General features: G+C 49.9%; 1 protein-coding gene across 2 annotated transcripts in view; it reads right to left on the reverse strand.

Annotated features, from left to right (window-relative positions):
* Window positions 1-12,506, reverse strand: part of ADAMTSL2 (ADAMTS like 2) — a 25,584-nt gene that overhangs the window by 12,346 nt on the left and 732 nt on the right. For both annotated transcript variants that reach the window (XM_057371544.1, XM_057371543.1), the window contains exons 2-11: window positions 11,500-11,611; window positions 10,494-10,636; window positions 9,955-10,030; window positions 9,505-9,607; window positions 7,767-7,912; window positions 7,541-7,664; window positions 6,473-6,553; window positions 5,205-5,380; window positions 3,965-4,307; window positions 2,904-3,285 (exon numbers count right to left, since the gene is read on the reverse strand). In XM_057371544.1, coding sequence (XP_057227527.1) covers window positions 2,904-3,285; window positions 3,965-4,307; window positions 5,205-5,380; window positions 6,473-6,553; window positions 7,541-7,664; window positions 7,767-7,912; window positions 9,505-9,607; window positions 9,955-10,030; window positions 10,494-10,636; window positions 11,500-11,610 — 1,685 coding nt within the window. In that variant the 5' untranslated portion in view covers window position 11,611. The remainder of the gene's footprint in view (window positions 1-2,903; window positions 3,286-3,964; window positions 4,308-5,204; window positions 5,381-6,472; window positions 6,554-7,540; window positions 7,665-7,766; window positions 7,913-9,504; window positions 9,608-9,954; window positions 10,031-10,493; window positions 10,637-11,499; window positions 11,612-12,506) is intronic.

Here is a 12,506-nt window from a genome sequence, read left to right on the forward strand (position 1 = left end):
TTAATTTTTTAATTTTTTTTTTTTTTTTTTTGGTTTCACAACATACCTGTCCTGAGCCCCAAGTAGAATCCCCAGCCCGGTTAGAGGCAGAGCTTCCACTGTCTAGAAATAGAGAGAATGGGATAAAAATACCCACAAGTAGAAACAGTTCAGAATTTAACAAAGTTTGCATTTTCTGCTCAAATACACCTGGCCCTCGGCACACAGTGACTAAAGGTGCAGTATCTCCTCCCCTGCTCCTCCAGGGCTGGGCAAACCCTCTGCTGTGAGAATTTTGGCTGCTCCAATCTCCAATCTCTCACAGCCCTCTCGCCTCAAACCCCGCTGCCTCTGCCGCTCTGCTTTTGGTTTTATTTCATTTTTTCTTTGTGCCAGGCAAAGGGGAAATTCTCATCTCTCAGCCACAAAAATGCCACGGGGAGAGGAGTGACAGCCTGGCTGAGAAAAGGCATTTATCAAACTGAGGATTGCAGGATTATCAAAYCCGTGCTGGGAGGGGGAACACCTCAGGGATACTGCACCTTTTGCAACAAAAGGCTTCGGTTCTGCTCTCATACCTTTGTCCAAACCCTTGAAACAGCTACACTGGAATAGCGTGCAAGGTTGTATCCTCACATCCAGTTGTCTCTGGCCTGGCAGGATATGCAGCTTGTATGATTTCTAGGCAGCAGAAGCTCTGAAATTGCCTTTTTTTAGTTGTTTGTGAGAAAAAGTTGAGGTCCAGCCCATCAAATCAACCTTTAAAAGGACGCTGTTGAGAATCCAGCCGTTCCCTTTCTGACCCACCCTCCTTCCACCGCCAGCACYGAGCCTCCAGAAGGATTAAAAACAACAACAATCTCATTTTCCCTGTTGRTTTTGCCTCTGTCAGTTTGGCAAATGGTCGCTTCCTGCGCTTGAAATGGAACTGAAATGAATGTGACTATTATTTTTTAATTTTTTTTTGTGGAAAAATAACAACCTCAGCTCGCCATAAATAGTGTTTTATCTGCCACAGCAGCTCTGCCTGGGGACCCACACCAGCTCCTGACCCTTGCCATGTGCCACCAGCTGCCACCCAGCCAGGAGAGGGCTGACAATTGTCATTAAAACAGTCAACATCTGCTTTTTGCACTTCAATTTGCCTGGAAATATTACCTAGTCACCCCAGTCTATATCCTACCCTATAAGGCACCAAAATAAACACTAAGTTATCCTGTGACCAGAACTCCTCTCCCTTGAAAAGGAGAAAAATCTTCAAAATAAGCTTTATCCCACATCTGAGGACAGTAAATCTTTCCAGAAGTGCCCCTTTAATGTATGTGATCTTTAAATAAAGAGCTTCTATGCATAGCACAGTCCCAGGGACAAGTTCTTTCCAGAGGAATCAGACATTTGGGCACAGGGCAGYGTTCAGCTCATTTCCAGCAGAGACAAAACTGTCATTTTGTTCTCCTCTAAATGCAGACAGCAGCCCATTGTCCAACAAAACTGGGGGCATTTTCTCTTTTAATTTATTTTCCCTCCTTATTATTAGCTGAATAATAAAGCCATGCATTTGTTTCCCTGCCTGAGCTTTTAATTTGCTTTTTGAGCAAGCAGCAGCACCAAAAATTAGCACCAGTCTGTCACTTTTAACTGAGGTCTGGGGTCCCAAAACAATTCCCATAGTAGAGGAATAATCCTGACAAATGCACATCAACATCCACAGTCCCTGGCTTCCATTCCTGTGTTTTATTTCAGTTTTTATTTCCAAGCAAAGGGGGAAAATCATGGTTGCAAGATCAGCCCTGGGATGAAGGATGGAGGATTTACCCCAGCACACTCCAGGAAGGTTTTTAGCTGCCCCAGGAGAGGAAAAGCAGCACAAAAKCCACCCATCCATCCCAGCTGGGTTTGTCCCCAGAGAGGGAATAGGACACCCCACACTGGTGCAAGGTGCTCCTGTCACTGGGTGCCTCCATCCACACTGCAGAGTTTATAAAAAATAAACTCCCCCTCAAACCAGCACCATCCTATGTGGACAGACTGTCTCCAAAGAGCTGATCTCCCCTGGCCTGCTCACTGAGAGGCCATGAAAATTAACAAAAAGCCACAATCCATCCCAAATGGGTCTTGGGAAGGCTTTGGGAGGTCTCCATTCCAAACTCCTGCCCTGGCTGACCCCAGTAACAGCCTGGTTCCCACAGGGCATTGCCCTTTCCCAAGGGTGGGAATCCCTTGCTCTGCCCCACAGAGATTTTCCTTGTGTCCATCCCTATTCCCTCTGGCACAATCCTGGCTCTCCCTTCCAGCTCAGCCTTTTTTTTCCCTCCCCACTTCCACTCCAACCAGCCCTTAAAAGGAATCCTGAAATGRTGCTCCAAATATCAACCCCTGAGCTGCCCCTGCAGAGCTTTTGATGAATATTCCTGTCCAAGCCATGACTCCCTGCAGGGCCACGCCTGGGAGCTGCTGGGAGCACATTCCTGCCTTCCCAAGGGAGGAGGAGCGTGGGTGGCAGGCAGTAGGGTGGGTGAAAAGGGGCCAGGACCAACTTCTGCTGCAACAGAACTCGGAGGAAGGGGCTGGGGAATGGGAGCAGGGTCAAGGGAAAGCAAAAGGAAGAGGTTTCCTTACAGAAGGAGCTGTGGCAGCACAGAGCCTCAGCTGGCAAATATCAGCCTGGACTTCCCAACATGCCCACCGAGAGGATTTTGGTCCAGACCAAGTTTTCCTCTTGCTGAAATGCTCTCGTGACATTCTGCTCCCAAACCTCTGGCCCTTCCTTCCAAATCAACCCCCAACAGAAAGCTTTCACCATCCCACCCCCACTTACCTCCTGCTTCCAAATGGATGGAAAACCATGCATTGAGCACAGGSCTAATTACGAGTCCAGAACAGCAACAAATGGCATTTTCTACAATCAAAGGAACTCCTCCTACCTTGCTTTGTGGGTTCTGTTCCCTTGGGGGCTGCCCACGGTGACGGTGGCGTTTGAGAACGGCGTCTCTGCRGAGCTGTTGGTGGCTTTGCCGTTGCTCAGCTCCATGAAGGTGCTGTTGAAGGAGTAGGTGACCAGGCTGTCCGTGTCCTCATAGTCCACATAAAGGCTGTCCATGTGTGACCCCACCGAGTTGATGGGGTCCCCCTGGGCGAAGATGCTGTTCATGGTCACGTTGAGCACCAGCTCCTTGGAGTCCGAGCTCTTGTCCAGCAGTTTGTCCGTGATGGCGTTCTCCAGCAGGAACTCCCTGGAGGCCAGCCCGGGCTGCAGGTCTCTGTCGTCATGGTCTGTCTGGTAAGTAGACCTGGTTACGTTTGAATCTAGATTGGAGCCAACAGGGGGGAAACCACAGTGACAAACCACAAAATGCATCGAGGCCGGCGGGGAGGAGCAGCCCGGAGCAGCGGGGACACGCCGGAGCCTGAGCAGCCACATGAGAGGTGGGAGGCAGGGTTTGGGTGCTGGGGAGGGGCAATCCCAGGGGGTTCTCAAGGGTGTGAAGCTTTGGTGGGGTTTATCCCGCCGTGGTGGGGCCAGAGGGGAGCTCAGCACCCGCCAGCACTGCCCAAAGCAATAGCAGAGGTGAAAGGAGGTGCCCTGCTGACCCCACAGCCCATGCAGCCATGCTGGGAAAGCACTCCAGGCACTCTGGGGGTGGGATGCCCAAGGGATTCCCATTGGAAGGAGTTTCTGGGGATTTTTGGAGCAGCAGGGGAAGGTGACAGGGGATGTGGTGACGCTTTGTGCACCCAGGGCTCCCTCCTGTCCTCGGCGTGAGGCAAAGCACAGCGGGGAGGTCCCACCCGGTGTCCACCCCCCACACGCCCCCACCAGAAACCAGAATCTGAAGGGCAAAGAGGATTTGTGAGCAGAGACATTTTAAAGAACTTTCCGAGGTTTCCAAAACAAAAACCAGCAGAATCACCAGAGGTAGAAACAGAGCGTTTCTCAACAAGAGCTCTGAGAAGCAGAACGGTGAGGCCCACGTCTCCTCCTTACCTTGGGGTTGTTTGCCCTTCAGTTTTGGCTCACAGTCAATTGTTTCTGCTCTTTCATAGACCTCATTGGTTTCCTGACCTTTGCTCAAGTTTAAATCTTCCTCCGTGTCCTGCCTTCCAAACACCTGGTTCTCCAAGTCTATCCTTTCCCTGGAGATTTTCCCAAAGTAGGTGGCGTTGTGCTGGATGAAGCCCAGTGGTCCATCTCCATCAAACTCTCGGCTCTCCTCGCTGTCCGACTCAGAGAAGGTGTAGTAGATGGGCTGCAGATTTTTGGAGTGTGGCTTCCTCAGGAGGGTGTATTCGAACGTGATGGATGGGTTCTTGCCGTTCTGATTCCAGACCTGGCGGGGAAAYGAGGTTGTGAGCAGGTGCAGGGAGTTCACGGCACACAGAGCATGTGATTCACCTCGGGCCTGGCACTTGGGGAGCTCTGCTTTGCTGTTTCMAATCTCCTGCTTCCCTTCACAGTGCCAGCTTCTTCCTGCTGGAGCCCAGCACTGTTTTCCAAGGGTTATTTAGCACTGGGGATTAAACCCAGCTCAGGAGCCACAGGTCACACTGCCTCCTCTGCCACTGAGTGACCAGAGCCGCTTCACAAGTCCCTGACCATCGCCTGCAAAACCACTTTTTGTGGCTTCATAAGGAGCACACCCTCCCCTGCAGCTTCCACATCCCACTGGGGCTGGGAACTYCCAGCTGAGACAACTTCTTATGGGGCTAATGCTTTTTAAGCACCCAAGCAACCCTCCCTTCCCCTTCCAGAGGAGCCTGGGGCTGCATGGAAGATGTCAGGAGTTTGGTTCTGGCCGGCTGCCCGGAAGAAAATTCAGGGACTTTTCTCCAAATGCCWGGTTTTACATGGTTTGCTTTCAAGAAAGAATTGGGGTTTAAGTTTTATGCACTTGTCTAAGCTCTCTGGCCCAATTTCTTATTTTTGCTTTTCCTGCCAGGTAACTCAGATAAGAACGCCAAGGAATTGAGGAGAAATCCCCTCGCGGTGCCTGAGGCATCTTCCCCCTTGCAGAGAGGAGTTACCAAACCCACGTTCATCACTCACAACCCTGCCTGAATCCCACAGCACTGACATGAGTAAAACAGGGTTGGGTAAGGAATTGGGCAGAGTCACCGCTCCCATTCCCCTCCTCACATGAAATCTGCTCCCATGCTCAGCCCTTCCTCAATCCAAGGTGGATTTTCTCTTCCCCATCACCCTGAGAACACAAAAAGCCAGAGCTCACCATAATGTTCAGCCCTTGGTTTGTGGGTCCCTGGGCAACGATGTACTCGATGCCGGTCTCGTACACATCCATGGGCCGGCGGTATTTGAACACCGTCCCTGCAATGTTGAAGTTCTTCGGGCTGTCAACTTTATAGTTCCCGTTGAAGAAGTAGTACCCGGCTTCATCAGCCACAGCTTCAAAGGAGAGAGAGCAGTCAGTGTTGTCACATGAGAGAGCAGTTCTGTGTGCTGCCCCTGGCTCGTTCAAGGGATAAAATCAGAGTGTCACAGTAATGAAACGAGAGATTCTCCCGTGTGGCAGTGCACTGGTCACCTTTTTAACACAGATCATGTGAGGACGTGCCCAGAGTTCTGGCCTGTGTGTCCCTCCACATTCAAACTCCTGGCTATGGGGCTGACACTCACCCCTGGCTCCTGTCACCCTTTTGTCACCAACCCAGCAYGAACATTGAACAGCCCCAGAGAGCACTGGCAGGTGCCTCCTTGGGAGCTGATGCCATTTGAACAAGCAGTGCCTAAGACAGATCACTCCTAGCTCAGCCAGGAGCTGTTCACTACATCAAACCTTTTTCATTCACAGAATCACCCTAGAATGGTTTGCACTGGAAGGRACCTTAAAGCTCATCTCATTCCTMCYAKGGGCAGGGGCACCTTGCACTGGAGCAGGCTGCTCAAAACCCCATCCAACCTGGCTTTGAACACTTCCAGGGAGGGGACAGCCACCTCCCAAAGGCCACAAGCCTCTGACACAGCAGAGCATGATGGCAGCGAACGTGTTTTTCATTGGCAAATCCAGATTTTTCCACACTGCTCCTGAGCAGCTCTGCCACCTCTCCGTGGGACGGGTGGTGTGGTCACCAACATTTCAGCGAGGCCACACGTGGGTCACACCCCTGGTGCTGTTGTCATTTCACATCYCCCAAGCAGGGAAATCACAGGAGAGGTGAAGTCACTTGGCCATCACCAGGGTGGATGTCACACCCCACAGAAATCCCAATAACATTCACCAGCAGTTCCTGCACTGACAAACACAACCCAGGTGCTCAGAGAGGAGCAACACCCTGGCTCGGACAGCACTGCTGGATTTACATTGACTACGGATTTTAGCTCATGTCTGCAACAAATGGACTCGATGATCCTTGTGGGTCCYTTCCAACTCAGGATATTCTGTGATTCTATGACAAAACTACATCCAGCTCCGCGTTGGAAAAAGCATTAGCAGGCATAGGCACGCATCCTAGGGAAGTACCAAGAGGTTATACACACCCAGAACATCTGCAGACTTTTTCCGTTCCACTATCTGGATATCCCTCGCTCCGGCGGGAATGTGCGTTACCAGGGAATAGCCTGCGGGAAACTAYGGATTAATGAAAGGAACTTTGTAACCAGCCATCTGAACCAAACTCTCCTCAGGCAGAGCTGTGATCTATCCAACACGCTGGCCTGGACTCACGTTTTTAATGAGCTATGGATTAAAAAAAAAAACAAAACTGACTCTTCATGTTTTAGTCTGTGAACGGGAGGTAACCGGTAACAGGAAAGAAAAATGTGAGAATTTTGTGTCCTGGTTTATGGTGGGAAAACACATCCAAGGGGGGGAAAAGGATTTAATCCATACATGCACAAATATCATGTTCATCTGAACTGGTGTAAGAAAATGCATCTGCAGGTGGTTTTATCAGCTAAAGAAGCTTCTGTGTGGCTCAGCAGCGTTCCCAAAACGTCAGCAAGGGATGACAGCTGCCTTCGCCTCTGTCCCTCCTGTGTTTAGCACCAGCAAGAGATGGGACAGGACAAGTCCTCCCACAGCACTGAAGTCCCTGCAGTTTGCTCCATCCCAGAGAGCATTAATCATAATTCCTGAATTAGATTGTTATATTTAGGACATGTAGGTTCTGCTGCTTTACATCATGCCGGTTTTTGAAACCCTGGTCTTTCAAGATACTGTTTCTTCCTGTTATTACAAACGGTTTATTTCTAGTTTTACTGGGTCATGAGTGTCCTGTTTTTGGCTAAATGACTAAAAGAAGACTAAAATAGATACCAGCCTCTTGCATAACCCTTTTGCACCACTCGGYATCAGAGACCTCTGGTTTCTGACGAGCACCACGCAAATTTCCTGTTTTGGTTATTTTCAAGGGAGGTTTTCGCTGCTCAGATTTACAAGTGGCAGTAACACACGCACGGGGAAAAAAAACAAAACTGAAGCTGGGCAGACAGCAAGAGCTGAAAGCAGCTCACCAAAAAAAAAAAAAAAAAAAAAAAAAAAAAAATAAAAAAATCCCTTTTAAACGCAACTCTCTCCACTAAAGCCCTGAGTCCCCAAAGCCTTACCAAGATGAGAATTTCCTTTCCGGTAACTGCCGGTTACGTGGGTGCAGCTGCTCCCATCTCCTTGGCAAACTCCACATTTATCCAAGGTGTGGGTGGAGAAGAGAATGCCATCGCAGCCAATGGGCTGAAAAACGCACAGACAGAGCGCCGAGGGTCAGGCAAACGTCGCGCCCGCGGCGATGCTCTGAATGCTACAAACAATATTTTTGCTATAATGTTTAACAACCTCACATTTTCCAGACACGCAAACCCCTCGGAAATCCGTGTATTTGCAGGATGTTCCRTCCCGAGCCTGAACCATTAGCTGTCTCTGACCGTCCACGGTGGTGCAGTGAAGGTCACAGGGCTTGCTAGAAATGTGAACRTAGTCATCTAAGGGGAAAGGATATAAAGAGAGATTCAAAACCAGCAGAAACACCACAGCTTACATCCTACCAAAGCCAGCGAATCTCTGCCAAGCCAAACAACAACAGCACCAGCACAACTGCAGAGCACTCAGAGCTCAGATGTTGCCGTTTCTCGTGTTTCAGGCTGGACAGGAGATGGCACTTGGGCCAAAGTGTGGCTGCCTTTGCACAGCCTGGCAGGAAGAGATGCCCCAGGGATGCCAGAGGCATCACCAGCATCAGCCCAGGGTGGGCACTGAGGCAGCAGCGCTGCTCTCTGCAAAAACCTGCAGTGTGGTTTGCGTGGATTACACTAAAACGTGCGTGTTCATGTAGCAATGCTTCATACACAAGGTAAATTAACAGATATTTTGTTAAATACACATGTAATACCATCTTCATCATAGCAGCTTAGAGCATTTTATAATGTATAACTTTTCCATAAACATTCACCCAAATTGGACTGAAATCACCCTTTSCTTTCTGCAGACAACAACTGGCTGGCAGCATCCGCCAGCACAGCAATTCCACATTTTATTATATCCACAGGAAACAAATGACAACAAAATCATATTTGCATCAGAAACCCRATGCCAAGTGTTTGTCTCCACCTACTCCTGAGCAAATTGGAGACCCAGTGGCCTGCACGCCCCAGCAAGGCAGCATCAGTGTCAAAACATTGCTGCAAATCCCCCAGGAGCCACATGAACGCCTGATAAAACACAAAACAATCCACTGCAATGTCTCTGGTGAGCCAGCTTGAACAGAAATATGATTAAGGAAATTGTCACCTTCAAGGGACAAGGAGAAAATTGCTCACGGACCAAATTCTACCCCGCTGACCCTGCTGAGGYTGGTGAGCAAAGGGTTTGTTRTACAAKAAAATTGATTTGATGRAGRTAATTGTTCTTAGGTATGAACAGASACTCCCAAAATAAAGTTGYAGTAGATCCTATCTCAACTTTTAGGCACCCAMATTTTAATCTGAAGCACCAGAGCTYGGGAGCCTCCTCARGAGAAGGGTCCTGGGTTCCCAGYMGCTCTAAAGCTTGGCCAWGTTTTTGTTTAATGCTTGATTTTGATGGGAGTTCAGTGCCTAAAACCTCAATAAAATCTCAGTCTCTGAGTCCCAAGCTGTTTCTGAAGTTTTCACTGACCCCGGATGACCAAAATGACCGACTGCCTCTCGGTGACATTTGACAGAGCACACAGAGGGCGTGGGAGAGACAAATGTCACCGAAAGCAGCAATGGCCTCGCTCAAAGGACACTTGTCCGGGTGAGCCTGGCTGTCCCCACCAGCACAGCCCATCACCCCCTGCTCTCACATCCTCCTCCAGCCCCCGATCCCCGGGAGCTGGGACCAGCCCAGCCTACAGACACAAATTCATGTTGTTCTTTAATTTTCAAGCTACCCTGCAGCTGCCAAACAAGCCTTTGAACTCTGGAGACAGCTGATTGTGCCTCGGAAAAAAAACACTTTAAAACAGCAGAGGAGGAGCCTTCCTGCGGGCTGTAGCATCATAACTATCAAAATATTTGGCTGAGCATTATGAAACGCACAAAGAATGTCTTGTTACCAGGGTATAAAGGTTTCCATTGATGCGTCCTGCCATTGTACACATGGGAGTTAAATGATGAGCACTGCTCCTCTCKGAAGCTCCTTCCGTTCACAGGGCACTCCTAGAAGGGGATACATTAACATCCTGACGGAAACAAAGTGCGGGGAAAGGTTTCTGGCACATCACCCCCAGCTGCAAGGAGGGTTTGCATCACCTTCCCCAGCCTGGGCTGCATCCTCCTCCTCATCATCCTCCTCATCATCCTCCTCATCCTCCTCCCCCTGCTGCAGGAACCCCCTGGGAAATGGTGCCAGGGTTTATGGCCAAAGCCCCGATTCTGGTGATGTCCCAGCTGCTTGGCACAGCAACAGGGTGACAGCTACAGGACAAATGTGTCCCCTCTCTAAGAGACCCAGAAATGCCATTCGTGACTTTGCACATCAAAGACAAGACAAAGAATATCCTTACTTGGACTTTGCAGAGCTGGTATCGTTTGGATGTTCCAGTGCAAGTTTTATTAGCCAGCCCRCTCACTGACTTCCTTCTGAATAAAGAAATGGTGGTTAGACAGGGGGCAGAAATCATTTTCCCTCATTTAAATACATTTATTCTCAGTGTTGACACAACAGATTTATCACTGTGTCCCTGGAGCAAAGATCTCTTTGGCTTTGTTACCTCCATCATCAATTATTCGAGGAGGTATCAGGGGGTGAGGGCCCGGGGTTTACAAAGTGGATTTTGGCAACCACAATGCCCAGAGAGGGCAGAGGGCACAAAGCACCAACCAGCCCTGCACCAGCTGTGCCCCAAAGTTTGCTGCCCCTCTGCACTAATCTGCAAGACCAGCACAGGAGTCGCCCAGTGCTGCTCCCAGCAGAGATGCCCAAAGCTCAAGGAATCACCTCCTGCACCATCAGGGTTTTCCTGACTCTTTTCCATCACTCTCTGAGCGATGCCCTTTAGGGTCAGGCAGCTGCAGACCCCTCCCCAGCCGGTGGGTGAGGTACCTCTGCCTCAGGCAGTGCCTCTCCTGCGATTTGACGCCTCCCCCGCAGGTCCTGGTGCACGCTGTCCACTTGGTCCACTCCCCCCACCAGTAAGCGGTGACATCTGACCCCTCCTCCAGGCTGTTGGATGTCTGTGCCAGGTCCTGTTCGGAGCAAGGGGGAGGGAGGAGAAGCAGGAATCACATCCAGACCTCAGGAATCACATCCAGACCTCAGAACCCGTGTGGGGACACTGAGGGTACCTCCCTCTCCCAGCCTGCCCCGCTCGACCCGGCCGTTGCCTTCTCCAGATGAGGTCAAGCCTGAGGTTTCCACCCCTGCATTCTTCCAATTGTGTTTTCATTACAAAATTGGAATGGAGTGGCAATATTTGGGATTCCTCAGGAAAGGAAATTCTCATTGTTTCGCTCAGTTGGCAAAACCGAGCTCCCAAACAGCCCTAAACTCTCCAAGACTTTTGGTGCTCTCTGACTCTTGCTCCGCAGAGAATTCAGGGAGCTGARGAGCCAGCTGCAGCTGAAAGCTCCACTGAAAGCCCCAGCAAACCCTTGCAAAACCCTTCTGCAGCAAGAAGAATGCGTCAGTGAGTGCCAGGGAGTGCCAGAAGGCTGGAGGAACCCGTGTGCTCCCTTTGCAAGCACAAATTTGTCACTTCAGGAGGGTCCCCAACACCCCCACCTCCCTGGKGCATCAGAGGGCAAAGGAACTGTAAATATTGGATGCAAAATGAATGAAAGTTCCAGCAAGTGCAGGGGCTGAGGAGRGATGCTCGCCCAAGAGCAGGGATGGCCTTTCAGAGCCCTTGAAATGCTCTGTGAACGCTCTTAGCTGTGAAAGTGCAACTCAGGTTAAGCCCAGACTGAAGGGTTTGGGCAAGCCACACATCCTCAGCATTTTTGGAGAGCTGGTGCATGCATAGAGCAGCCCTGCAAGCCCAGGGGGGTTCCTGTCCTAAACATCAGAGCACTTTAAACCCCAGAGACCCCCAAAAACGTGTCACACTTACCTGAGCTAAGACAAAGACAACGTTGCCCACAAGAAGAAGGGCCAGGGCACTTTTCAGCTGCAGCTGAGCACTGATGGAGATGCTGCTCCACCTCCACTTAGATATCTTCATCCTAAAAAGCAACCAAACACTGCACTGAGCAAAATTCCCACCCAGCCCAGAGTCTGCCTGGGTTCCACAGCTCACATCTGCTCCAACATTCCTGCTCAGCTCGGTGACACCGATCCCCAGAGACTGCAGGGGCTTGAGCCTGAAGTTTTATTTCATTTATAGAAGCATTGACATGGTACAGGCTCACTTCCCAGCTCGGTTTTTATCTGTCAAACCACAACTTTGCACCGGTTTCCAGTGGCTGCACCTGACACCACTCCAAGCCTGCCTTGGAAGGGAGCCTGGCTTGCACCGAAGTGAGCGCTGCACAGTGAGTAACTAAAAGTGCTCGTGGACCTATAAAAGCCGTGCATTTAAATACCCCTATTTGCAGAACCGATCCTGGAAGAATGAGATGAAAGGCTTGAAAAACAAAAAAATGCAATTAACAGCCTTTATTTCTCCTTTTTTTTTTCATTTATTCCACTCCAATTCCCCTCGGTTCCCAGGGAAGACGCCTGTTCTTACAGAAAAGRCACGACCCACAATTAAAGAGCAGAAATGAAGTATCCCAAGTGTCAGCCTTTCATCTCTTTCTCCATCTGCCTCATGAAAGAGAATAACCCAGAATGGCATTTTCTTAAATAAAACCCAGCTCAAAACCACAATACGTTTTATTGTGAACCTCCCTGCAAGAGCCAGAAAGGAGCAGGTTTCAGGAAATCATGCTTCCAGGCAATCAAAGCAGCYCATGTCTGCAAGAAAAAGAAAGAAAAAATATCCTCCCCTAAGCTAATTTCCCTTGAAAAGCAGCTAGACAGTATCTTTGGGAAGCAGGGGGGGTGGGAGAGGTGCTGCTCCTGGGGAGAGGGGGCAGGACTGCAGACCTGCAATATAAAGAGCTTCTTTCCTACCCT

Source organism: Malurus melanocephalus, unplaced genomic scaffold (genome assembly GCF_030028575.1).
Source record: "Malurus melanocephalus ecotype Western Australia unplaced genomic scaffold, MMel_1.1 scaffold_149, whole genome shotgun sequence".
NCBI lineage: Eukaryota > Metazoa > Chordata > Aves > Passeriformes > Maluridae > Malurus > Malurus melanocephalus.